At 43.1% G+C, this 26,142-nt stretch overlaps 1 protein-coding gene across 1 annotated transcript; it reads left to right on the top strand.

Moving 5' to 3' along the window:
* The first annotated feature begins 4,386 nt into the window (after positions 1 to 4,386).
* XBP1 (X-box binding protein 1) lies at positions 4,387 to 12,752 on the top strand. The gene is given in 6 exon segments (XM_066603190.1): positions 4,387 to 4,671; positions 7,863 to 7,959; positions 8,795 to 8,920; positions 9,730 to 9,807; positions 9,810 to 9,893; positions 11,058 to 12,752. Coding segments are annotated over 6 exon segments (1,278 nt in total). The 5' UTR covers positions 4,387 to 4,402; the 3' UTR covers positions 11,682 to 12,752.
* Positions 12,753 to 26,142: the final 13,390 nt, after the last annotated feature.

Here is a 26,142-nt window from a genome sequence, read left to right as displayed (position 1 = left end):
AAGAATAACTGTTTTGGTTGTGTATATATAACAAATAAACAGAAGATTGGGTCAAACTACTCTATGGGGAAAGGGATTTGATAAGGATGACTATGACTTCGGTTTACCTTCTATCATCTGTTCTGGCCTGGGGCAAGTACATTTTCTTCTGTCATGCTGTGAAGTTCTTGTGTAACCAATGTGCATCACTAAACAATCCAATACTGTACAGATAATCATTTTATGTTCTTTCCAGGACTGGTGTGAAGGGAATTTGGGGCCAATAACTACAGTAAGAAACAGTCCTGGAAATACGGTAATCAAGCAAGGTGTCCCCCACAATAAGACACTGGGGACATGCTTACTAATACTGTCTTATACAGTACTTAGTGCAAATTCAGACAGACAGGGGCTTATTTACTTTAACTGGCGCTTCACAGCGGTCTAAGTAAACCCAGCGTCCAGCTACGAGTAACAAATGTATGAAGAGCACAAGCCTCTTAATACATTTATCTCATGTGGCGGCACCTCCCTTCCCTTAGATGAAAACCTGCGCTAGCTAGGAACTGGAATAGGTTTTTGCTACAGTCTTCTCCATATCATAGTAAATGTGAGGGTCGTGCTACGACACCCAACACCAGACCTGCCCAGTTATTTTTAAAAAGGGATGGGGGTGCAGCATTAATGCCAGAAAAGTCACAGTTCTATCATGTGAGCCAAATTTGTGACTTTTCTGCCAGAATTCTGGCATAAGTGAAATATTAAATATGAAAATGTGCCAGATTTATCCCAGTGACTCTACTAGAGAATACATTTGGTGCATGGCTAGACTGTCTTCTCTAATTTTATACCACCTATTGGTTAGCTTTGTTTTTCAACAGATTTTGTGCCCAAATTTTGTTGGGAAACTTGTATTTATCACATACCCCTTTAGCACAAAGCCATGCCCCTTTTTGAATTTGCTGAAAAAAAGGGTATAAAAAAACCCATAAGGGCTCATTCACACAAGCGTAGCGATTTTCGGTCAGCTGTGTCATGGCCACAGTGCGACCGGAAATCGCACGAACGGGCGCACAAATCTGCCGTTTGTTTGCCTGTTCAGACGGCCCGGATCCGGCCGATATACACCAAACCTGGAATACAGTCGGGCAGGGGCAGACAATTTAGCTCTGCCAAACTGCTTTCCCCTTTTTGCCCCCTTCTCCATCTCTTGGCAAGGGAAGGGGGCGGGAGCTAGTGTGCTAAGCTCCCGCTCCTTCCCTTGTCGGCTGCCAGCAATGGGAGGGGGCGGGACGGGGCAGGAGCTTAGCAACTAGCTCTCACCCCGCCCCCTCCATTTGCAAACAGCCGGCAAGGAGCGGAGAGAAGGAGGGAAGGGGGTGGGAGTTTAGCAGACACTGGCGCTGTAATTATGTTAATTTATTTAATTTTTGTGATGGTGAGGTGCAAAAAAGAAATTACGCACAGGGTGCCATCTAACTTAAAGGGGTGGTCTCGCGAAACCAAGTGGGGTTATACACTTCCGTATGGCCATATTAATGCACTTTGTAATATACATCGTGCATTAAATATGAGCCATACAGAAGTTATTCCACTTACCTGCTCCGTTGCTAGCGTCCTCGTCTCCATGGTTCCGTCTAAATTCGCTGGCAGCTTGCTTTTTTAGAAGCGCTTGCGCAGTCCGGTCTTCTCCTTTCAGCACGAGCCGCTTCAGTGTGCTCCCCGCTACAGCTCTGTTAGAGGAAGGTGCAGAGCTGCCGAGCTGTCCGGAGAAGCCGCCCAGCTGTCCCGCCGTCCAGCTGTCCTGGTAAGTGATGGGCCGGGGGGGGGGCTGCCGCTGCGCCGGGGGGGGGGGGGGCTGCCGCTGCGATGGGGGGGCTGCCGCTGCGATGGGGGGGGGCTGTCGCTGCGATGGGGGGGGGCTGTCGCTGGGCCGGGGGGGGGGGGGCTGTCGCTGCGCCGGGGGAACTAGCGCTGGGCCGGGGGGGGGCTGTCGCTGGGCTGGGGGGGGCTGTCGCTGGGCCGGGGGGGGCTGTCGCTGGGCCGGGGGGGGCTGTCGCTGGGCCGGGGGGGCTGTCGCTGTGATGGGGGGGGGCTGCGCCGGTTACCTTCTGCCCTGCGGTGGGTGACAGGTCGGCCGTGTTCACTCCAGGGGTCCGGTCGGCGGCTGCGGGGCGTCTGGTTGCCATGGAGACACAGCTGGTAGCGTCTCGGGAGCGCGCACGTCGGGCTACAGCAAGCGATGCGAAAAGAGCTGGCGGCCATCTTGGGAAAAAGTTTTATAAGTTGCTGAAACGCTGGAACTGTAAGTAGAAACCAGCTAGGAAAGTCATTTACAGGGGTAATTAGTAATGTATGTTTAATTAGGGGGACTGGGCAAAAAAAAAAATTCGCTGCTTCCTCGAGACATCTCCTTTAAGGCTGCCACTGCTTATTGCCTATCCTGTGGATAGGGGATAGGTTAATGTTTTGAGACAACCCTTTTAACCACTTCCGGCCTCAATATATAAATGTACGTCCTGGCTGAGAAGGGGTTCTCATGAACGGACGTAAACTTATGTCCTATAGGTGGTACAGGCTTAGAAGCTGAGCCTGTGCCATCAGCAGCAGGAGCTGACACTTATCACCTGGCTGTGACTTAAGGCCAGCCTCCTGCTCCAACAGCAAGGATCAGTGAGAACACAGATTCACGCTGTTAACCCCTTACATGCCATGATCAATGTTGATTGTGGCATGTAAAGTGTTCACCGAGGGAGCACCCTCTGTGATATCACTGACCCTCCGCCATGTAATCGCAGAGGGCCGATGGGTTGCCATGGCACCCGGATGCCAGAGAATGACATCTGGGTCTGCCATGGCCTGTGATCGCTATGAGAAGCGATAATGTATTACAGTATAGAAGCACTGCAATGTATTAATAGTGTGATCATAGCATCGCAGGTTCATGTCCCCTGCAGTGACCTAAAAATTGAAAAGAAAGAAAAAAGTCAAAACATTAAAAAACGTGTTTTTTTCGCACTTCACCCTTTGTGCAAAAACATTTTTAAAAAATGTAAAAACCCACGTTTAGTATCCATGTATATGTAACGATCCGTACAATAAATTCAACAGACTATTTATCCTGCACAGCAAATATTATTGAGAAAAAGCAAAAAAAAAAAAAAACTAAGCCAAGATGCTTGTTCATTTTGCCTCCCCAAAAAACACAATAAGGGCTTATTTAGACGGGCGTATATTGGTAGGGTTTTAACGCCCGGCCTCTCTGCAAGGGGAGGAGGCAGGACGGGAGCTAGTGTACTGAGCTCCGGCCCTCTCTCCGCTGTTTGCAATGGGAGGGGGCAGGACAGGGGCGGAACTTAGTGCCACCCCCGTCCCTCCCATTGCAAACAGTGGCAAGGGGCAGAGAGGGGGCAGGGAGTTCAGTGCACTAGCTCCCTGCCCATCCCGCCTCTTCTCTTGCAGAGAAGGGCAGCGTATATTGGCTTGACGTGAAAACCCGTCCGATATACGCCCGTCTGAATAGGCCCTAAAAGTGATAAAAAAAAGCAATATGTACCCCAAAATGGCAAAATAAAAACGACACCTGGCTGTACAAAAAATAAGCCTCTACAGAGCTTCCACAATGCAAAATTCAAAAAGTTATAGGACTTTGAATGCAGCAATGCAAAAAAATATATATTCTCCAAAAAAACAATCCGTTTTATTGTGCAAAAGTGAGAAATCCTAAAAATATATATGTATAATTTTGGTGTTGTTCTAATCATATCGACCTACTGAAAAAATGTCATTTATGCAGCATGATTTACGCTGTTAAAATAAACAGTGGCAGAATTGATTTTTTTTTTTTTTCTCCTCGCAATCCAAAAACACAAAACTACAAGTCAGCTTAAAAAAAAAAAAGCCCTCATGTTGATCAAAAAAGTAAAAAAAGATATGGCTTTTGAAAAGTGAAAATGAAAATCCCCCCAAAAAATGGTTACATCCTTAGGTCCAAAACAGGCCGTGTCACTAAGGGGTTAAATCTCCCAAGTGACAATTAAAAGTTACAAGAGTTTAGTAAAGTTTTTGATGCCAGCTGCAGGGCAAACTCACGTAAAAGTTACAACAGATGGACGACGCCAACAGAGCAGTCCTCATAGACTCAGCAGATCCCCCAGTATACCGGAGGGCCGGTCTGCTATCATTACAGCCATTCTATACGAGCGGCCCGTGTCTAATGCCATCTATGTAATAAGGTAAAGACTCCGATCCGGATGATGCAACTGATTCGCTCCGCCGCAGCAGTACACGGGAGGAGCCGCACCCCCACGGCAGCAGTGAGCCGTCCTGTTCTGCGGCTTCTCCTCCATAGGGATGCACTGGGCGTGTCACCTGACATCACTAGGCTTGTCCAATAGGGAGGGGACGCGTTTTGTAGATATGAATGGCCGCTGTGCTGAGTTCAGTGTATAAGGTTCTGCCGGCTCGTTCTCCTCGGTCCGCCCCACAGCGCCCGGACATGGTGGTCGTGGGAGCCCCCAAAGTCATCTTCATCCCCGGCAACCAGTCCGATCAGGGTGACTGCCAGTCCCTGACGTCCGTCATGTTGCCGATCCACAGTCCGTCCAGCCCGGAGTCTGCCAGCAGCGATGTCCCCCCGAGGAAGAGACAGCGGCTGACACATCTGAGCCCGGAGGAGAAGGCGCTGAGGAGGTGCGGTTACATCTAGGGCTGTATGCGGGGGGACAGTGAGTGCAGGGGGGTCGGGGATCACCTGCTGGACGGCAGCCGCTCCCTCCATCACTGCTGCCCATGATCCTGCCTTATCGCCTTCCTCCATGGCTGCCACAGACAGCTGCTGCTGTCCATAGACCTCATCCAACGTGTCCTCTTCTCACTGCTGGTTTTGGTACCAGATCTGATCTGTTACTTTGTGCTGAAAGTTTTTAGAGCTGGGTATTAACTTTTAGCAAAACTTTATGTCCTGTAAGTGGCGATCTGGTGAATCGCCGTGTTGGCGAATCGATGTATCGAATGGGGCGGCTGTGGATTTGCAGTAAGCGATCAAATGTGTACAAGACTGATGTACCACACTGTCACATGGTCACCGATAAAACGCACGTGCGTTTACTCTTTTTTAAAAAAAGGCGAAAACGTAGCGTTTACCGGACCCATGGGGTTTAGTGGGTTAAACGTAATCATACAATGCTTGTTTGACTAGGAAGACATGTTTGTGGTTTGCTATTTTTAAAAATTATTATGGGATTGAAAAAAGTCTGCCACGTTCTTGAATCCTGCAAAAAATATGGAAACTTATTATATATAATATTTAATTTTTAATAAACCTTGCAATCAACGAAAATGTTGGCTGTATGTTTCCATACACCTAATGTATGCAATTTTTTTTCTATTTATTTTCTTAATCAAGGGGAGAAAAAAACTGAACTAAAACTTTTTTAGAAAAAAGTTTACAATGAAAAACATGTTTTTCATATGGAAAATGGATCAAAGCATATACCTTATTTATAGACTTTTATTTTGAAACATTTGGCTGAGACTTGTAGTTCTGAAAGGATTAGATTGTTGTACAAAGTACCCCTGAGTTAGCTTGTGGCTGTAGCAGGGAAGGGGTTAATGGAATGGAACATTGTCATGGATCCTGAGATACAATGTAACTTTCTCCTGTCACATCTGGCATGTAGTAGTGACACCCGCCCTGATTTCCCAGCATTTCCTGAGTATCCCTGTGGCTGCTTGGTATAGTCATCCTCTCCCCTCTATCCTGTCTTATGGGGGCCGTAGACATTCCTGTAAGGGCCTGCAGCGAGGGAGGAGGTTGGCTAATCTTGCCTGCGTGGCATGTGGGGAAGCGGGCTTGACGTCACTGGGAACCATGAATATCTGTATATCTGCTGAGTTTAAGCCAATCGCCCTTTCCTGGAACTTCTAACTTGTGCAACATGTGAAATTTCTTAACCGTGTCACTGCTGACTGCTGTACATGACTCATGGATTCAAAATGCTGAGCGTTTTCTCTATCCTTTTTAAAGGTTTCACACCCTCTAGTTTATCATGTGCACCTTTTTTTTTTTTTTTCTTTAATTGTCGAAGTTTAACCTGTTACTCATCTCCCCCCCCCCCCCCCCCCCCCCCCATCTGGTATACAGTAATTACTGGATGGAGCTAGTGAAACCAGATGCTACTTGTATACGGTGCACCCTGATCCCCTTGTTGCCTTGTCAGTTACTTTGCTTTAATCCCCTGAAGACGAAAATAAAACTGCCAGCGTGGAAAATGTCCGTCTCCTGCGCTCAGAATAGCGTTGTGCAACTGGCAGTTGGCTAAAATGAGGAAATAGATTTTATAAAGTCCCCATTCTAAATCTCTCTGTTCTTCATTGTGATCTTGGCTGGTTTCGCCCACATTGCTTACGCAGAAGCTCTTTAGTCATCCTGTATCCCTGTTGCTCATGTCCTTTGGTTGCTGGAAGCTGATGAATGTGTTGCAGGATATGTGTTATCTGCAGGACCACCAGACATCTGTTGTTGTGACCACTTCTACTGTATAGAGCAGTTGCTTCTTCAGGGTGGACTTGTATGTGGAGGAAAGATCGGCTACAGAAATATCCACATATATTGCATGCCCCTTGCAAATTCGTAACACTTCCATGGCAAATCCGCATCTATTTTGCCGCTAATGTAACAAGGAGTTCATGCAGATTCTATCGAAGCCACAGCAAATAGGTGGCCCATTCATTTGATCTGAAATCTGTGTCGCATAAAGATGGAACCTATCGCTTCTTGATGCGGATTGGCCGTGGAATACACATGGCTTTCCACAGCCTTATTCAATAGGGCTAATCTGATTGGATTTGCATTAGAGCAGCCACAGATCCACACTTTTAAGCTGGTGGACTTCTGCCACGGTTATTCATTTAAATTTGCAGCGTGTCTGTTTAAATCTGTGTTCGGGGGGGGGGGTGAGCCTAGCATAAGGACCCTTCTACACAGGACAATTGTTGGATGCTGCAATGCCCAGCAGCCTTCCAGCGATAATCGCTCCTGTGCCTTCACAAAGGAGTGATGATCACTTAGTGAGTGAAAGTGGAAGGTTCGGCCTCACTTCCGCCCACCTCCATTCATAGTAAACAGACCATCTTTCATAGATGAACGACAGCCTGTCTACACGCTCCTCATTTGATTCTTATCCCTGCAGAAACAGAACCAATAGCAAACTATCATTCAGTCGCTGTCAGAATTTACATTAAAGATTATCGCTCAGTGTAAAAGTAGTCAGCCAGATTATGTGGTCATTGATGGCTGCTGGTGGTTGAGGCTTTGGATGCACATGGTTACTTCATTGTGGAAACCCAACTTCCATATGGCTGCTAGGACTGTGCCAATTGCAGTTGGTGGTCCGCTTTCCCACACTCCTAAATGGAAAATCAGATACTCCTCCCATATGAGGGGAAAGGGGGTATTAAATTAATAGAGCACTCTTTCATTCTATGGGGTGCTGGTTGTAGAATTCCTATTCCTGTATTCTTAGGTAATCGGGGGAACTCTAAGCAGCTATTTGTGAAATAAAGGCGGCAGTTCCTGAGACTGCTGGTACTCTGCCTGTTTATCTCTTACTCAGCAGTATTACTTAGCTGATGCAACTCTGTGTAACGTCTCCATTAGACATGAAGGTACTTGCTCCGGACGTGCTTAGCATGTCATATGCTGGAATTAGGAGGCTCCTCTTCTACTTTTCTTAACAGCCTGCTAGAAATCCCCTAGCTAGCAGTAATTACAAGATGGATATGGAAACCTCCAGTCTTATCATCATGTGTGTTCCTTGTACATGTCTGAATGTTCAGCCCTTATCATAGACTTAATAGGTTTTGTCTTATTTTTTTAACAGGAAATTAAAAAACCGAGTAGCAGCCCAAACCGCACGTGACCGAAAAAAAGCCAGAATGAGCGAGCTAGAGCAGCAAGTGCTGGATCTTGAGGTGGAGGTAATATAGAGGGTTTCCTGTTGTGGCCTAAAGTGGCTCTCTAAGAATTTTCTTTCTTTCTTTAGCCGACACCCCTGATGGACAGCTGCATAACTTAGTTCTGCAATTTGATTTAATGTTTGGCCACATGTTTAATTTGCTGGAGCCTATCCACACAGCGTCCACCATATCTTAAATAACCATGTGTTTGGTATGGTAACGCATGTACCCTGCCTGCAGCCATCCCATAGAAATTGTGTGGAACTTCACCTCTTAGCCTTCCATGGTTTTTAAAGCATTGTATCTGGTTTTTACCATCTTCCACTTCGTGTTGTATAATAATCAACTATTTACCTTTCTCTTTACTTGACTCATTTGTATTGTCTGTACTTCCTTTGCAACACTCACTTCCCATTGTATGAGACTATGGCATATTTTGGCTCCATGTAAACCCTATTACTAAAGCCAGTATACGGGCTTGATCACACGTTAAGCCTTTTGTACGGAGCCATAATGTGTAGACTTCTGTAGGGCTCTACTATACCAACATATGCTTCTCATTCCAAACAAAGATTTTGGTTTGTGTCCAATTCCATGAATAAATCCCATTTTTATTTCTTTTTCTATCTTTCTTCATCAGCTGCCATTTTACTGACATATTCTTGCCCAGAAGTATTGCATGTAGGGAAAAAGAACTCTCCCTGTGGCACCATACATAGAATGATGCCACAAGGACCTCATGTGCCCCCTTACTGGCCAATTCACACTTCCATGGGGTCTTGGCTTCTGCTTTCCCTATTTTTTTATATATACATTTTTTTTACTTGTACATAATATTCTTTTGATTGTCTTCTAGAATGAGAAACTCCTGTTTGAAAATAAACTTTTACGAGAGAAGTCACATGGCTTGTTGACAGAAAACCAAGAGCTACGACAGAGATTGGGCCTCGATGCCCTAGAGGTGAAAGAGGAAGAAGTTGAGGTGATTATGTAGTCCATCAAGTGAAGCCCCGGCGTCTGTTGAGGAGGTGTAGAGTGCAAACGGGTGTCTAGACAGTATTGTTTTTAGTTCCGGTTTCCGTAATTACTCAGAAGCATGCTGCTGGGTTTAGATAAATTTCTTAATCTGTTTCTAAGTATTTCTTTATGCGTTGCTCGGTACATAAGAGAGATTCATATTGAGTTGTTTTCTGCAGTGATTTTTCTGTATATGAAATTAATAGAGCTTGCAGATGGTTTGTAGATAACCTTTTGCAAGAAAATGTTCATACGTCAGTCTTATGAAGGATTGTGCAAGAGGTGGGGTGCTAGAATGGAAAAAACTCTTATCATTGTATAATGTGAGAACAGCCCTCAGGCAATATATCTGCCATATTTGCATTTCCCTCCTTTGTCACACAAGCTGTACTTCTAGATTCCATCTGCCTTCTTGCATTAGCAGGAAGTAGGTCTCTTTTGTAAATCGGTTACTAGAGTTGCCAAATCCAGCATTAGTTTTGCATACAATACAAAGAGTAAGGAAGAAGCTTTCCATAGAAAAAATACACAATTTCATAACCGGTTGTCAAAGCAAAATGTGCAGATGTCAGATTTGTCCTTGCTTTCGTATGGAAGGTTACTAGAGCTAGAGGCATAATCCTATTAGGGTGATTCACCAGTTCAATACTTCTGTTCCTTTGCAGAACTGTATAAACCTGTTTCTCCTGGGAAAACCTGTATGTTATGAACAGCGTGGTCTCTGCTTTGTTATATAAAGTAATTTTGTGTTCATTTTGTCTTGTTCTTCCAAAGGTTCTGACACAGTCCAGAGAAGATGAGGTTAGGCAGGTGACCGGGTCCGCTGAGTCCGCAGCACTCAGACTATGTGCGCCTCTGCAGCAGGAGCAGGCCCAGTTGTCTCCGAACTTGACCACATCTGCATGGATTCTGACAGCCCTGATTCTTCAGACTGTGAGGTGAGCATCCATGGACTAATTTCGAGAACTTATTGTCCAGTCTCTATATATTTAATAATTATGTTACAGCCCTGAAAAAGGTTTTTTTGTTTTTTTTTCTGATGACCAGTGCCTTTTATAATTCATGGTAGGGGCATATTTTCAATGATTCATTGTATAACTTATGAAGTTCTACTAAAAGACTTACAATAATTGTGTCTAGGATATTTAAACATGGAGGACATAAGTGTGGTCCGTTGCACATTTACTTCTTTATAAGAATTTTCCAATCTTTCTTAATTTTTCAACTTTTTTTTCCTTTTATATACTCTGCTTGGAGTCAAGTTTAAATGAAAGGGTTGCCTGCAGCACTCAACCAAGCGCTGTGCCCAGTCGTCTGTCTTCATTGCCTGTCGACTCCTCAGCAGTTGAAGACTGATGCCTAAATGTTTGTAGAAGTGTCTGTGCCTTGTCTTAAGCTGCTGAGAGGAGCTAATGGGCAACAAAGACATCCGAAGGGGCACAGCACTCGGATGAGCACTGCAGCCCTATCTTCCAGCGATCAGTGTAGGTCTTGGTAACCAGACCCCACTGATCAGAACTTAAAAAAAAAAAAAAAAAAAAACTTGACACATCAGAGCAACATATCTTAAGTGTAGTTACTCTTCAAACATAAACTGATCACTATAACATGTGTGCTCTCTGTATGATGGCAGCTTGCTCTGTGTGGCAGCAGCGCTGTCACTTGTCATGTGCCTTCTAAATTGATTACATGAACAACTCCCAGCCTTGCCAATATTCGGCTGGTGTCACCTCTACTTTGTTAACTGGTTCGTTTGGTGGAATGATACACCTGGGTTAGCAAGGAAGAACAACAAACAGTCAATAGAGGAATTAAAACAATAAACCATTTAGAAGGTCACAAAATCCACTACCAAACAATTGAATGACCTTTTAAAATACTAGCTAATGCAGAATATTGAAGTTATGCCAAATTAAACATAGCAGAATGTTCGTCACAGATCTAGATTTTGCCTATTTATTCTGTTGAGAACAAATATTACTAGAATGACTAATTGCACATTGTCTTGGACTTGGACAGTTTAAGTTTCCATGTTGGCCTACAATTTGTACAGTCCTCAGCCTTGAATAAAAATTTTGACTTTTTTTCTTGTTGTGTTGCAGTCTGATATCTTGCTGGGCCTATTGGAAAGCCTGGAGTCAGACATGTTGCTCACCTGTGAAGACTTGGCATGGAACCAGCAAGAAGTTAGAGAAGTTGAATCCGATTCCATATCCTCCGCCCCATCTTCTCCTCTGGGGACCTCATCAATCAAGCTGGAGGCCATTAATGAACTGATCAAATTTGATCATGTCTACACAAAACCTCTTTGCTCAGAGCAAGACTCCGAGCTAGGAATTGAGACCAGCGTTGTTATTAAAACGGAGGAAGCATCTTTAAGTTCTTCTTATATTGACCCCATCAGTGTGAAGGAGGAGTCCCAGGAAGAAGTCGTCCCACCTGTCGTTGACACACAGAGCTTCTTGAAATCTACTGAAGACATTGTGGAGAAACCAGTAAGTCTTCTGGAGACAGGCAGTGACTCTGGCTATGAGGGATGTGCATCACCCTTCAGTGATATGTCCTCTCCTTTGAACTCTGATCAGACATGGGAGGACAATTTTCCCACCGAACTCTTCCCTCAGCTTCTCGATGTCCCAATGCACCAGTCCTGTTCTCCCTCCCCTCTCGGTGATCCCTCTCTCTTCTGGAATCCCGGTCCAGACTTTGATGATGAATCATTGTAAATGCCTTTTTTGTGTTCTGACTGCCACAAACAGAATATTATTTATCTTCATATCTCTTTGATAAAGATTATATCACTAAAGTATTGAGTGGTTAAAACTCCAAAAATTAACAAGTCTGTGCCATCCAACCACTTTGTTAATGAACTGTGCTTGGTAAACCCATCCTGACCGCTCACCATGTTGTGAGTTCCGAGCAATGTATTGAGCATGTAATGTCTAGCACTCCAAAGCAGGTATTTGCTCCAGAGGGGTCATTAACAGATGGCTTCTGGCGAGGTTTTTCAACAGTAACGATGAGTACAAGAACGACATCCTGTGAATAGGAGATAGAAACTTGAATATCTAAGCCACATCTAATCTACGAAAAATACAGCACTTGCAGTTCTTTTTCTGTTTCTTTATAAGCAGCCTGATAAGTTTGCTGGTTATATGCCAGAGTACAAGATAAGTTTCCTGTTAAGCGTTGTTCCAGCCTGCTGACATTTTAGTCATCCAGAGTATTCTAGATAATGTACTAATACTGCATTATTGTTACAATGGCCACATGCTACATTCTCTGCATTGTCAGGCTGTATCAGTATAAAACCTCGGACCGGACCGGACCGCCGGTAACACATGGACTGCGCTAGTTAACATGTTGGCTGGTGGTTTGGTTTAAGGTGGAAACATTTTGGATGTTTTTTTGTTTTTTTTCAAATGAATACATTTCATACAGATACAGTCTGTATACAAGGAATGGGCATTTCATCTTTTCATCCCAATGTCTCAAAACTTACTCTATGAAGTATTTACTTTATTCCCCAGTTGTTGCCTTGTTAAAGGCAGTTTTTTTTACTTTGTATTAATGTTCTTTGTATATAGATTAATTCTGCAGTAGGGGTAGGAAGCTTTTAATGAGTCAGCAATGTAAAGAAGTCATGTTGCCCCTTCCCTGCGCAAATCTATATATTGTGAAATTTACTGTGTAAATGAATCCATCCGGTTTATATTTCCCTTCCGCCCATTTTTAGATTTTAAGTTGCTTCCTCCGTTTTAATATTTAAAATATATATTAAAGAAAAAGGAATATTTGTTTTGTGGTGTTTTTTCTATTCTTGTTATGGAGAGGTCTGTGTAATAATAGTTAGGTTACTTTACCATTAGAAAATAAGGATCAAGCAAAGCTATAAACTTCTAAAAGCATATTAATAATTTATAGTAACCTACCGTAGTATGTAAGGCAAAAAAAGACCTGTTCAGCCTATTACCACACACATATTGTAAATGTACAAATCTGACCTTCGTGGTTCTGTTTTACTTAACTTGGGTTGACCACCTTACGATTATGTAAGTTCATGAGAAGTACATGGGGGGGGGGGGTGTCTATGTCTTATGCGCCAATAAAAGTGGCCTTAGTAGAAGCCGAGAACAGTGTCCACACTTAGTGGAACGATTTGTACTAAAAAAAAAAAGTATCGCCAAATTTCCCAAACACATGCACTTTTTGGCTCTGCTGAGGTGAACTGAAATAGCTCATGGTCTTGAATCACTGGTGGCATATAGCTTCTGGGTAAGCAAAGTTGCAGATCTGTTTGACTGTCAAATTACGGTCATCCATTTTGGTGGTACGATGACAATAGCAGCTCAGAGATATGTTCCGGACATCCCGCAGCCACATGTGTTCCTCTCATGGTGGCTTCCAAGAGGCATTTTCCAGCAGGATAATACTCAGCCGCACACACAAGGGGGTCACAGGAAGCCTCCACAACATTTGCCAGATTTATCACCAGTAGAACATGTATGCTGCCATCTGGGACACCAACTTTGACAGCCTATGTGTTTGCACAATCTAGAGGCTGTTACAGCAAATGTGGACTACTATGCTGCAGGATGCCATATAGAATCTGTATGCCTCCATGCCCGCCCCTATCACATATTGTATCCAAGCTAGAGGCAACCCAACAGGGTACTAGAGCCTCCCTTCAAGTGTTCAGTTCTCCACAATTAATTATCCTTATGCTCAATATTGTAATCACTTATGTATATCAACCATACAATTGCACATATAAAGTTTCTTTCCATTCAGACAACTCCTAGGTGCTTTTTTTTTTTTTTTTTTTTCTGTACGTTGAAATATATTGAAGCCCGTGTGCCACCTTTTTCTAGCACACCTAAAAGGCGGCACAAGCAAAAATGTGTTAACAGCACTCATATGCACATTTAATATCTGAATTAAAAATTGACAACTGCCATATTTAGGGAGCTTTTCCACCAGCACATTGCAACTAATTTAACATTTTTTGGCATTGTTTTTAGTTCCTACTACATTTATTGCACCCAATGGCTTAATGTGGCAAACCTCTTGCACTAGCTCTTGTAAGAGCACCTGTATACTGGGCACGTATTGAACTTTGCCCATTAAAGAACATACAATGGGTCTGGAAAGTTTTCAAGCTCTTTCACGTTCTTTTACATTTTTTTAGGTTGTGCCTTTTGCAAATTTAGAAAAAATTTCAGTTTTCCCCATCATTCTGCACTCAGTATCCCATACTGACAAAGTGAAAACAGAATGTTAGAAATCTTTTGTACATTTTTAAAAAAATGAAAAAATTAACATTTTTGCATTGACAAAGTATTCAGACCCTTTAGTATGACACTAGACATTTAGCTCTGGGGGCCTCCTCTTTGCTTTGATCATCTTTGAGATTGATTGGGGTCTCCTGTGGTAAATTCAGTTGATAGGACATAATCTGAAAAGTGACAACTGTCAGTATAGGGCCTCATAGCTCACAATCAGAGCCATGTCAGAGCCAAAACCAAACCATGATGAGGAAAAAAAACAGCATGTAAAGCTCAGAGACAGGATTGTGTGGAGGCACAGATTAAGAAAAATTACTGCTGCACTGGAAATTCCGAAAAGCACAGACGCCTCCATAATTCTTGATTGGAACATCAAAGACACTTCCTAGAGCTGGCTGGCCCACCAAACTAAGTAAATGGGGAAGAAGGGCTTTGCTAAGAGAGGTGATTAAGAACATAAAAAAAGATGACCAAAATATTTTAATATTTTTCCAAACTTTTGGAGGAATGCCATTTCATTCCCTGTAGAGCATCAGCGCTATATGTTAATAACTTGATTTTAATACACCTGTCACTAATAATGAACATGCTAGCACTTTGAAGGAACAACTGAAGATCATGAGAGAAAACCATATCTACATGTGTGGTTGATACTGAACTCCACAGATGAATGTCAAATAAACCCAGAATTCATACGTCAAAGTTTCCTGTTGAATCTTGAAAACCTTTTTTAGGCTGAGATTTCACTTCCTTTCTTCTGCAAATCCAAAACTGATGTGTTTTAAGGTTTTTCACAAAGAATAGTTTCTACAAGGTACTGTTATGTTTATGTGCAGAGTCCTAGAACAAAGTCTATCCACTCCATGGACCGCATTCCATGTAGCAATAAAAAAAATGACATTTTATTGCCGTGTTACCAGTTTAGGGCCCTAAAGATCCGGGCCAGATGTTTCACCCAAACATTAGTTTCCCCGATCATCAGGATGTGTCAACATGCCTCCAGTTGGTTATGCTAAAGAAAAACTCATTGTCATTGTGTGAATAATGTGCTGCCAATGTACTGGATATGCTGCCAACCATGAGGATACTGCCTTGGGGATGACGAATTGAATTAATCATTCATCCTTCATACAGCCAGCACCTGCCTGTAAAAGGCCATTCAAAGGGAACATGTCTTGTTTGAGCCGGATGAACTACATCATCGAGCTCAAAGGTGAGAGAACGGGGGGAGTCCAGGGAGCTGTCTTTCATACTCCCCAGGTGCTTTGTTCCAGCGCTGAGTCCCAACAAAGTTGGTACATGCGCACACGGTGACCCTTTTCAGATGACCCTGTGCATGTGCTCTCCCATAGAGATGAATGGGGATGCGTGTGCACAGAACTTTCTGTAAAGAGTCACACTGTATGCATGCACCAACGTTGGAAGTATACTGCATTGGAACGGGACCCCCAGTGAGTATGAAACACAGCTCCTCAGAGTCCCTGTTCTCTCACCTTTGAGCCCCATAACATAGTTTATGAGGCTCAAACGTAATGATTGGTTCCCTTTAAATAAGTGCTAATATTTTTTTGCAGGTGGTTGTCTAAATAGCTGCTTGCCGGCCCATGTAAAAGGATTCTTAAAGCCCATTTACATGCAAAGTCAATTGCTCAAAAGATAAAAAAAGGTTTTGCATAAATTGCTAATGGACACTAATGTCCATTAGCAGCTTATCACCTTCCTTTGCATGTAAATGAGCCTGCAGGACCTGTTTGCGGAGAACAGCAGGTGGTCTGTTCTCTGCATTCAGCTCCTTTGTTCTGCCATGAGCTTTCTGCTGAATACATTGTAATCAACGCTCCCATGGAGAATACAGCACCATGGACAGCAAACAGCATGCAACCTGTGTTATCTTCTCTCCGGCTGAACAATGAATTTTATGCTCACCTAAAAATCATCGTTCAGCCAAAGAGTGAAAGATGGGAGCATTTACACACGATTATCACTCAAACAATGGCTTTGGAGCAAATTTTGAGTGATACCTGTTGTGTGTAAAAGGGCTTTTAGCTAACTACTGTGATCAGATGATACTTTGTAGGTAATGGCATTTAAAACAACTCATTAATATTTTAGGATGACTTTACATGCATTTCATTTGTGTTGCACCTTGATTCAAATCCAACCCTGGTTTCCATTTGGTTGTCTTTTTTGGAAGACACAATAGTATGGTTTATCACATTGTGTCCTCCAAAGCTGATATAAATAAATATAAACCAGGTGAAAGAGTCCAAAGTTTGGACCTTTGGACTCGGTTTGCCTTAATAAAGTGAATGGATCTATTTTGGAATACGTTTGTATATCGTTTTTGGCTATTCAAACATAACCCCTTGTGGGAAAGTGCAGCAGAAAGCTATATGAACCAAGCCTAATTTAAATCATGTTGATCAGGAGATATCAGATTTCACCACAGATGTAGACAATCACATTTTCACATCGCTAAACTGAACCGATTGAACTTGTTCATCAGAAGCTTTCATGGAGTGCCTTAATCTGAGCTATGGATCCAACTGAGATTAAATTTGGAAAATGCTTTTGAACTTCAGTAGAAAGGAAGCATCTTGGCCAACAGCAATATGAGAGCGTTGTGAGCAGATCATGCCAGTGTCAGCAGCTGCTTCAGGAGATGTATGACCTCAAGGAATGTGACTGCCCCGAAGCTTCTTATTACAATCTCATACTGGTTTAGTAACTTGTGACTGGGATTAGAGAAATATGTTCACTTTCTAAATTCACTTCTTTTTTCAATGCAAATTTCCTGAAGGATGTATTGAATTCACACGGATAACCAGGAGTCAGGGGTTGTTTGTGGTGTACTTGGACCATCATGCTTTATGTGCATATTCATTACCTTACTACAAAATGATGTTCCTAAAGGCCCTGCAAGGTTACTATCACATAATATGATGAAACTATGTGGTCCTACCTGCTTGTTCAGGCAACCCTTGATGAAGGTGTTCCTTGCTCTTTCATCACCTATCTTTCAGCTGAAAAGCCTCCACATGGTTGAGAAAGCTTGATAGCTGGCTATATACTATCACTGAACCACCTGGGACAGATAGGTAAATGGCACAACACTTCATTGAAAAATATCAGACCCAGAGATCACACCCAGCTCTTAACCAGAAGATAAAAAGGAACATGTCCAAAGGACTAACATAGCCCATGGTTGTAATCCCACGATAAAGGGTAATCGTAAGAAATTTAATAAAAACAACAGGAAACTGGTTTTCCAGTCGGGGAAACCAGAGACTATAGATAATGGACTATCTATACATCATTCACTAATTGCCAAATTGCATTTGGTAACATATGAGCTATTATCTAAATAATCCTATTCCAATCTGTTATTATTTATTCTGCACCTTTTTTGGGACAAAATTTGTCTAAATGTGGAGGCTTACTTTAGGGCCGGCTGCACACCACCGGATTTGGATGTGCGGACATTCCGCACTCATTAGCAAAAATAGAATTTCCGCATGTCTGCTCACATGAGCGAACAGCGATTGTGATTTCCGCTTGCAGAAAGAAAAAAAAATCTGTACTGCACATGTAGGACAGCGGCTCACCGCAGCCATCTGCAGTACAGATAAAGAAGAAAAGAGACAAGTACGCACGGACACCAGGTGCGGTCAGGGCCAGATCCTGCTGCAGGCTCCTGCATGCGGAATCTGACCCATTGTGTGCAACTGGCCTAAAGCGAGTCAAAGAAAGATTTCTTGGATTTCTGGAAAACTATATATATATATATATTTTGAAGTCAATGGAAGCCATCAAATGGCGCGGGAAGGGTAGACGGTTTAAAACATAAATTCTGTACTGCACATGTCCGACGGCTCGCCATGCAGACCATCAGCAGTACAGAAGAAAAAGAAACCAAACAGGTACGCGTGGACGCCGCTGCTGGCAGAGTCGGATTGCGTTGCGGAATTCTGCATGCGGGGGGCTTTAGTTGAGGTAATCACAGATTGCAATTTTTAGTCAATTAGGTCAGTATAGATCACATTTTTCTTTAGTCTTTACTTTAAAACAGAATCAAAGTGAAAATCCCCAATTAAATATACTGTATGTGCCTACCATATATCTAATGGCTAGATGATTAAGCAGCTATTAAAGCATCACTAACCTTTCAAAGAACCTGTGCTTATATGATAGCCAGCAAAACTACTATTTACTTTATCTAAAATCATGTTTGTGTTGAAAAATCCCTCTAAAGTGCTGTCCACTGTCAAACTACTAACAACCACTTGACCGAGAGTATGTATGTTTGCGTGTGGGTGCTTCTCATGCTCTGGTGACGTCATTGAAGGTCCTACAACATATATAAAACACAGAGCATGACAGACAGAAGAACAATAAAGTTAGGGCTCTTGGAAGGGGAGGACAAAAATAACAAAATGAGAATATAACTAAGCCGTTATTATCTCAGACACAACTCAGCAGTCCTGACAGAAGACACTGACCTAACAGTACCACAGAGATCCGGTGGGCTGAAGGACCTGCGGTGACGTAACTGCTGTGGGAGGAGCCATTGTGCAGATTGGTAAAAGAGATCCGGTGGATTGAAGGACCTGCGGTGATATCACTGCTGTGGGAGGAGCGATTGTGCAGTTTGGTAAAAAGTACTGGATACGCCGACAGCAGCCAGCAGGACATGTGATTATATCACCATCATGTGATCACCTGTGTGGGTGGACTCAGGGTTCACATGACCAGGGGCTGGCTGATCACTGTATCCAGGAGTCTGCTGAGCTGGTGAGGTCTGGAAATCAGCATGGATGTACCACAGCTGTCTGTGTGTCATGTGTGTGAATCAGGATACATGTAGTAGAGCTATGTGTGTGATGTGCGGGGATCATAATGGATGTATCATGTAGCACAGCTGTGTGACGCATTGCTTAAACATACAGGTCTTTGTGTATGTCTATGTATTTATGTATAATTGCAAAGTAGAAGCAGTCAGCAGCAAACAATGTGAAGAACACCCACAGGGTGAGGAGTTCCAAAAGGCAGGATGCTTGCCTCACTAGAAGGATCTGAACCAAAGACCCAAAACGAAATGTCCAAAATGAAGGGGAGTGTGGCAGCAGAATATTATAAATAAAATATTAAAATGTATTCCTCCATAATGAATAAAAGCGACGTTTCAACGCAAAGGCAAAGATTCTGCCTAAAATTATTTTAATGAACTACACAGAGTAATAAAAGAGTGTTTGTGAGGTCAGGTGCTGATGGTGGACAAGAAGGTCCAGCTCACAATTCTTCCCAAAAGTAGTCCATGGCTCACTGGAATCCCTTTGACAGCACATTTGTCAAGCCACATATTTATGAATGTTGCTTTGTACACAGGCCTACAGTCATGCGGGAGCAGCAAGCGCCTTCTCCAAGTTTGAATTATACAATTATCCACAATGGCTTTGTAAGATGTAGCATTAATATCATCCTTCAGTGAAAATAAGAGGCCTAACCAAACCCTGAAAGACATACTCATACCATTATTTCCCTCCTTCACTAAATTCACAGCAGATATCGTGCATGCTAGTACGTACCATTCTCCGGACATCCACCAAACCGAGATTCATTCTCGAAACAGCCAATTAGAAGCGTGACTTATCACCCCAGCTCCAGTGTAGCTGTGGCATGCCTAACCCCACTCCACCAATGTTTGGCTATGTGCATTGTACTGAACTTGGTGGTGGACTTTTGGTGCAGAATCCAAATTGAAAATCTACAACAAATCTGGCTTGTGTGCAGGTATTCACCCATTTCATGAAGCTCCCGATGCACAATTCTTGTGCTATTGTCACTTCTAGAGGCAGTTTGGAACTTTGCATAACCGATGCCACAGAGGATTGGTCAGTTTTACACTCCACATCCTTCAGCATTTTACAATTCCACTCTGGGAGTTTGCATGTACCACCACTTCATGGCTAGACTGTTGGTAGTTCTAGGCACTTTCAGTTGATTTAGGCTGCCTGCAGACGGCCGGGTCGGATCCGGCTGCGAGAATTCTCGCAGCGGGACCCGACCTGAGCGTCTGCAGAGAGCAGTGTGACACTCACGTGCTCCCGCGGCCCCGACTCTTTCATGTGCCGGCTGCCGGGCAGCCGGTGCATGTGCAGAGCGGAGCCGGCGTCCAGTGAGTGATGCCCCGCACAGAAATAGAGCATGCCACGATTTGTTTGCCGCGCGAGATTTCGCACGGCCAAACCGCGGCCATCTGCATAGGATTGCGTTTGTTAATGCAATCTTATGGAAGCTTCCAGGGGTGGAAATTGCGTGGGAAATCCCGCCGCGGAATTTCCGCCCGTCTGCAGGCGGCCTAAGGCAGATCTAGCAGAAATTTTACAAACTGACTTGGAAAGGTTGCATCCTATTACAGGGCTACATTTAAAGAGGTTTTCCAGGACTTTTACTATTGATGGATTATCCTTAGGATGGGTCATCAATTAAGATCGGTGGGGCTAAAGGCCCATTTACACACAATCTTTCAAACGATTGAAAGAGTGACAGTTTTAGCGATCATTTTGTATAAAGTATTAATGGACACTAATTACCATTAGCAGTTTATTACCTTCATTTGTGAGTAAATGAGCCTCCAGCAGCTGTTTGCAGATCCCAGCATATAGTCTGGACTTTGCACTCAGCTCCAATGTCCCCCACAGGGGCTGCCGCAGGCTGTCGGCTGAATACAATGTAATCAGCTGCTCATGTGGAGAACACAGCATGCAGTCCCTGCTATCTATCTCCTGCTGAACGATGGATTTTAAGCAAACCTAAAAATAATCATTCAGCCGAAGAGTGAAAGATGCATGCGGTTATACACACAACGATTATCGCTCAAAAGCCATTGTTTGAACGAATCGCGTGTATGTGGGGCTTAAGACATCCAGCATCACCACTAATCAGCTGTGCACAGTGTACAGAGATGTGCTAGTTCTGATACATAGCAGCTCTGGCTAACAACTGATCAGTAGGGGTGCCACCGATCTGATATTGATGAGTTATCCTGTAAATGGATCATCAATATAAAAAAGTCCTTGAAAACTTTTTTAAAGTCACTGAGCTCTTCAGTATGACCCTTACTACTACCAATGTTTGTCTATAGAGCTTGCATAGTATGTGCTTGCTTTATGCACCTTATGTATGATGCATTATAGGGCCATATGCATGAGGCCTTAACATGTCCCTTGGTTTTGCCTCCATACTTTAACCCTTTCAATCCACTATCTGACGTCTTAAGACATTATGATTTAAGGCTGTACAGCTCTGATTTTGGAAGACGTTCGTCGGGGTTCTCCTACTGTATATTGCCAGCCTCTCTGCTGTCTAAGCCAATCCAACTTGTCACCTCATGCAGTACTGGCTTTAGCCAGCAGATAGTGCCGTTGTATAACAGCAGAAAAAAGTAAGCCCCCTAGGAAAACCAGGATACAAATTGGACTGGAAAGGGTTAAACCCATAAATCAAAGCAACTATTAGGACCTCAGATTTTGCAATGTAAGTGGAATCATTTTGTATTTATTGGTGAGGTGTGCCTAATATGGTTGGCAAGGTTTGCCAGGATATAGATATTTTGCATGGGGCAAATATTCCATAGTATGCACTCACAGCATAGCATGTAATTATGGCAGCTAGATTAATGAAAGCTATGACTCACTGAGTTAATGGTAGAGTTGATTGCAATGATACACTCAGGATAGTCAGGTTTATCTAACAGCAGACTGTGTGGAATGGCAAGGGCTTTAGCATCTAATGGCTTAGAAAGCAATGTAAAGGTAGAACTCACCACCTCCCATGGCAACCTGTTCCACTCAATGATCACCCTCACTGTCAGAAAATTTTTTTCTAATTTGTGTCTCCTCCCTTTCAGTTTCATCCCCTTGCTTCTAGTCTTTCCTTGTACAAATGAGAATAGGGCTGATCCCTCTGCAGTGTGACAAGCCCTTCAGATATTTGTAGACTGCTATTAATTCTCCTCTCAACCTTCGTTTTTGCAAGCTAAACATTCCCAGATCCTTTAACCGTTCCTCATAGGACATGTTTTGCAAACCGTTCACCATCTTGGTAACTCATCTCTGAACTTGCTCCAGTTTGTCTATGTCTTTTTTTAAATGGAGTGCCTAGAACTGGACACAGTATTCCAGATGAGGTCTGACTAAGGAAGAGTAGAGGGGATAGTTACCTCATGTGATCTAGACTCTATGCCTCTCTTAATACGTCCCAGAGTTATGGTTGCCTTTTTGGCTGCTGCATCACATTGCTGACTCATGTTCAGTCTGTGATCTATTTAGTACACCCAAGTCTTTTTCACATGGGCTGCTGCTTAGCTCAATTCCTCCCATTCTATAGGTCTTTTTCATTTTTCTTGCCCAGATATAAAAATTTGCAATTCTCCCTGTGAAATACCATTCTGTTAATTACCACCCACTGTTCAAGCTTATCTAGCTCTTTTGGAATGCTCTCTCTCTCTCTTTTGTAGGTTTAACTATCCCTCCTAGCTTTGTATCGTCGCTAAATTTGATCAGTTTCCCCTCAATTCCCTCATGTAGATCATTTATAAAAATGTTGAGCAACACTGGGCCAAGTACAAAGCCTTATGGTGCCCCACTTGAGACTTGTTTGTTACAAATCCATGCCGGCTCTGGTTAATTACTACATTCTCATCCAAGTTCTTACATACATGCTGTCTAATAAGTTGTTCAAATATCTTACTGAACCATAGAAGTCAGGCTTACAGGCTTGTAGTTTCCATCTTGTTCCCATTTTTGAATATAGTAACTTCTGTTCTCAGGTCTTCCTCCTCTTGTTATTCAAGGATAGCATGATTGCTGCCTCCTAAGCTCCCAGCCACCCTTACTTCTTCCTCAACCAAGGAAAGTCTGAATGCAGTACAATGCGAGTTGTGCCCGAGAATCTCACGTGCAACTTTTTAATAACCCATGTGCATGTACCCTAAACAAGATATTGCAGAAAAACGGCTTCTGTGTCCTATGTCACACATGAGTTGACATTATATGTGTTTTCTACAAGATCGTTATGAAGTATTCTCTTTTCTGATCGGACGCAGTAGCAGCAGTGTTTGCTAACCCCTTACAGTGAAGGCAGCTCAGTGCAAAGTGCAAACTTCCTCCTGTTAAATACTCAGCTTGAAACCCAGCCACCTTCATCAAATAAAAATGGGTGTTTGTGGAGAAAACATTGCATACAAATGATATACTGATTCAGTAACACCGTGTAACAACAGGGAGCCTTTTGGGCTGCCTGCTCACGGCCGAGGAGGAATATCGCTAGCGATATTCCGCTGCGGGGGAGCAGGGGGAGAACTGATAAGTCTCAGCATTAAGCCTATCTGATAGATAGGCTGACTGCTGAAAATCGCAGCATGCCGCAATTTGAATTTGTGGACGTCGGGCTGCACTTTTCATAGTTAAGGCTATGAAAAGCGTTCACTGCGTTACCCGTGGCCGGATTATCGCCGCGGATAACGCAATAATCTATCACCCGTGGACAGGAGGCCTTAGACAACGGTTCTGTAGAAATGTATTATTTGGAAATAATTCTTTGTATGAACTGAGAAGAGAATTAAAAAACACCTCATTTATGTGGATGCCCCTTTTGTCCAAGTGATTTACATTGGGGTTACCTGAACATAAAGCATTTGACAAACAGTTCACACGGGGGTTTTGTCACTGCATATTAGGCACGTATTTTTCATGCAATTCACAGCAAATGCACATGTAACATGCATAATAGCTGCGTATCTTAAATCCCCCTAGCTCATATTGGTGTATATTACATGCATATTATGCACCAAAATAGGAATGATTGTGTGAGTAGCAAAATAAAAAGCAATGGGCTATTAGCACCGCATTCTACGTGGGCCACACATGCCCATGTGAGTGAACCATCAGGGTACAACTACTTGGAATGTATTGCCTAGGGTGGACAGTCCGCAGCAGATTTGATTTGGTGTAATCTCATCTACTATGCTGCTACAATTCCACTGCGAAAAATCTACAGCATTTACAATCTGTGTGAACGTACGCGAACACTGAACGAGAATCAAATGATTCTCGCTTGCCCGAGCTGGTGACGTCATCACCTGCTCATTCGCATTTAAGCCGCCTGTTTAGACTGCATGATTCTCGTTAACAATCATGCAGTTCTCATTCATTTCTATTCCTATGTGAAACACCGACGATAGTGTTTAAACAAGCCGGCACTGATTTTTATGCCGGATGAAACTGAACGACGAACGAGAGGCACGTTTGGCGCTGGCTGCGTTTAAACTGAATGATTATCGTTCTATTTCACTCATTTGAATGATATTCTGAATGATAATCGTTCCGTGTAAACACAGCATAAGGCCTTGTTCACACTCTGGACTTTTCCATTGGGAAAATCTGTCACAAAATTCTACAGAAGAAATCCAAGAATTTGCATTTTGAAATGCTGAAGATCCGCACACAAATTTAGGATACCTTCAGACGTCTGTACGCAAGTTACAAATGAGATTCAGACGCACGTCCGTCTGCTATCCGAAATCCACAAACAATAGACATGATACAGACAAGAATAGGGTCAGGAACTCTATTTTTTCTCCTCAGGGAGAGCACATAGAAGGTGAGTGAGTGAGGAGACTTATAAGGCCATTCATTCTCCTCTGGGTAATATGCAAATAAGGGAGATGGTGCAATACCTCCACAGTGCCACCTATTGGAAGGCAGCATTCCTTAAAGTCAATGTTAGACTCTATATACAAGCTTTGTAAAAAGGACTGGGAATTGAAAGCCAGTCATTGTTACAAGGCTTGTATAAAGAGTCTAACATTGACTGCCTTCCAGTAAGTGGCACTGTAGAGATATTGTTCCAGACAAGAATGAGACCTGCTGCAATTTTTTTTTTTCACAAAGACCATCGATCCTTGTGTAAACTTGCACATGTGAATAGCCACATAGACTATAATGGATCCGTGTGCCAGTTATGAAATATACGAATGTGCAATATGCCCATTCGATGGGGCAAATTTGTGTGCAGCCACTCAATGTGGTTTCCAGGCAGAAACCATATCAAGATTTCATACATCTATCCTGCTCTTCCTTCGCCTGTGAATAAAAACATTTGCAATGTGTACAGATCTAGACAGCATCACACTAATGCCATAAAGCGGGGCCAAAGAAACTCCATATGCTGCTATGTTATCTGCTAGGAGTCACTATCCTCTTCATGGTATGTTGCACGCCACGCATTTCTTTTCTCCAGGAACAAGGAGATCTAATATGGGCCAATAGACAGAGCACTTACAAAGAGATTGCTCTAGAGGACGCTGCATACAGGGCTGATCGCTGATTTAGAAGAGAATTGCTTAATTTCCCTTGCTGCTGGGAAATTGAACACTTAGAGAAATGTGCCCCACGTGTTCTAAGACAGGCGGTTTACATGTTGGTCTTAGACAAGTGCATCTGCAGTATGACATGCGGCAAATATATTATGAACTGCGAGCCTCTTATTACCTTTTTGACATTTGTGTGCGCTTCCTCTTGAAATCTCCATGAAGTAAAACCTGGCGTAGATTTCCGCTATAATTTACGCTAGTTTCTGGCATAAATTATAGTGCATTCCCAGACCAACTCCCTCCCAGCAAGCCCTGCTCACCGTTTTCAAAAGTCACAATTGCAGCAGTAAAAGTCGCAAATCTAAAACTTGTGACTTTTTAACACCAGAATTCTGGCATAAACACTTTTCTGAATTTCCCCCATTGATATCTATAGGGATCCATGATTCCAAAAGTCCTTAGAACTGAATGCCTGGAATCTACCAGTCATGTTCACCGATACAATATGCCATAGGCCATAACTCACTA

Source organism: Eleutherodactylus coqui, chromosome 5 (genome assembly GCF_035609145.1).
Source record: "Eleutherodactylus coqui strain aEleCoq1 chromosome 5, aEleCoq1.hap1, whole genome shotgun sequence".
Taxonomy (NCBI): domain Eukaryota; kingdom Metazoa; phylum Chordata; class Amphibia; order Anura; family Eleutherodactylidae; genus Eleutherodactylus; species Eleutherodactylus coqui.
Note: the sequence above shows the minus strand (reverse complement) of the source record. Positions and strands in the feature narration are given on the sequence as shown.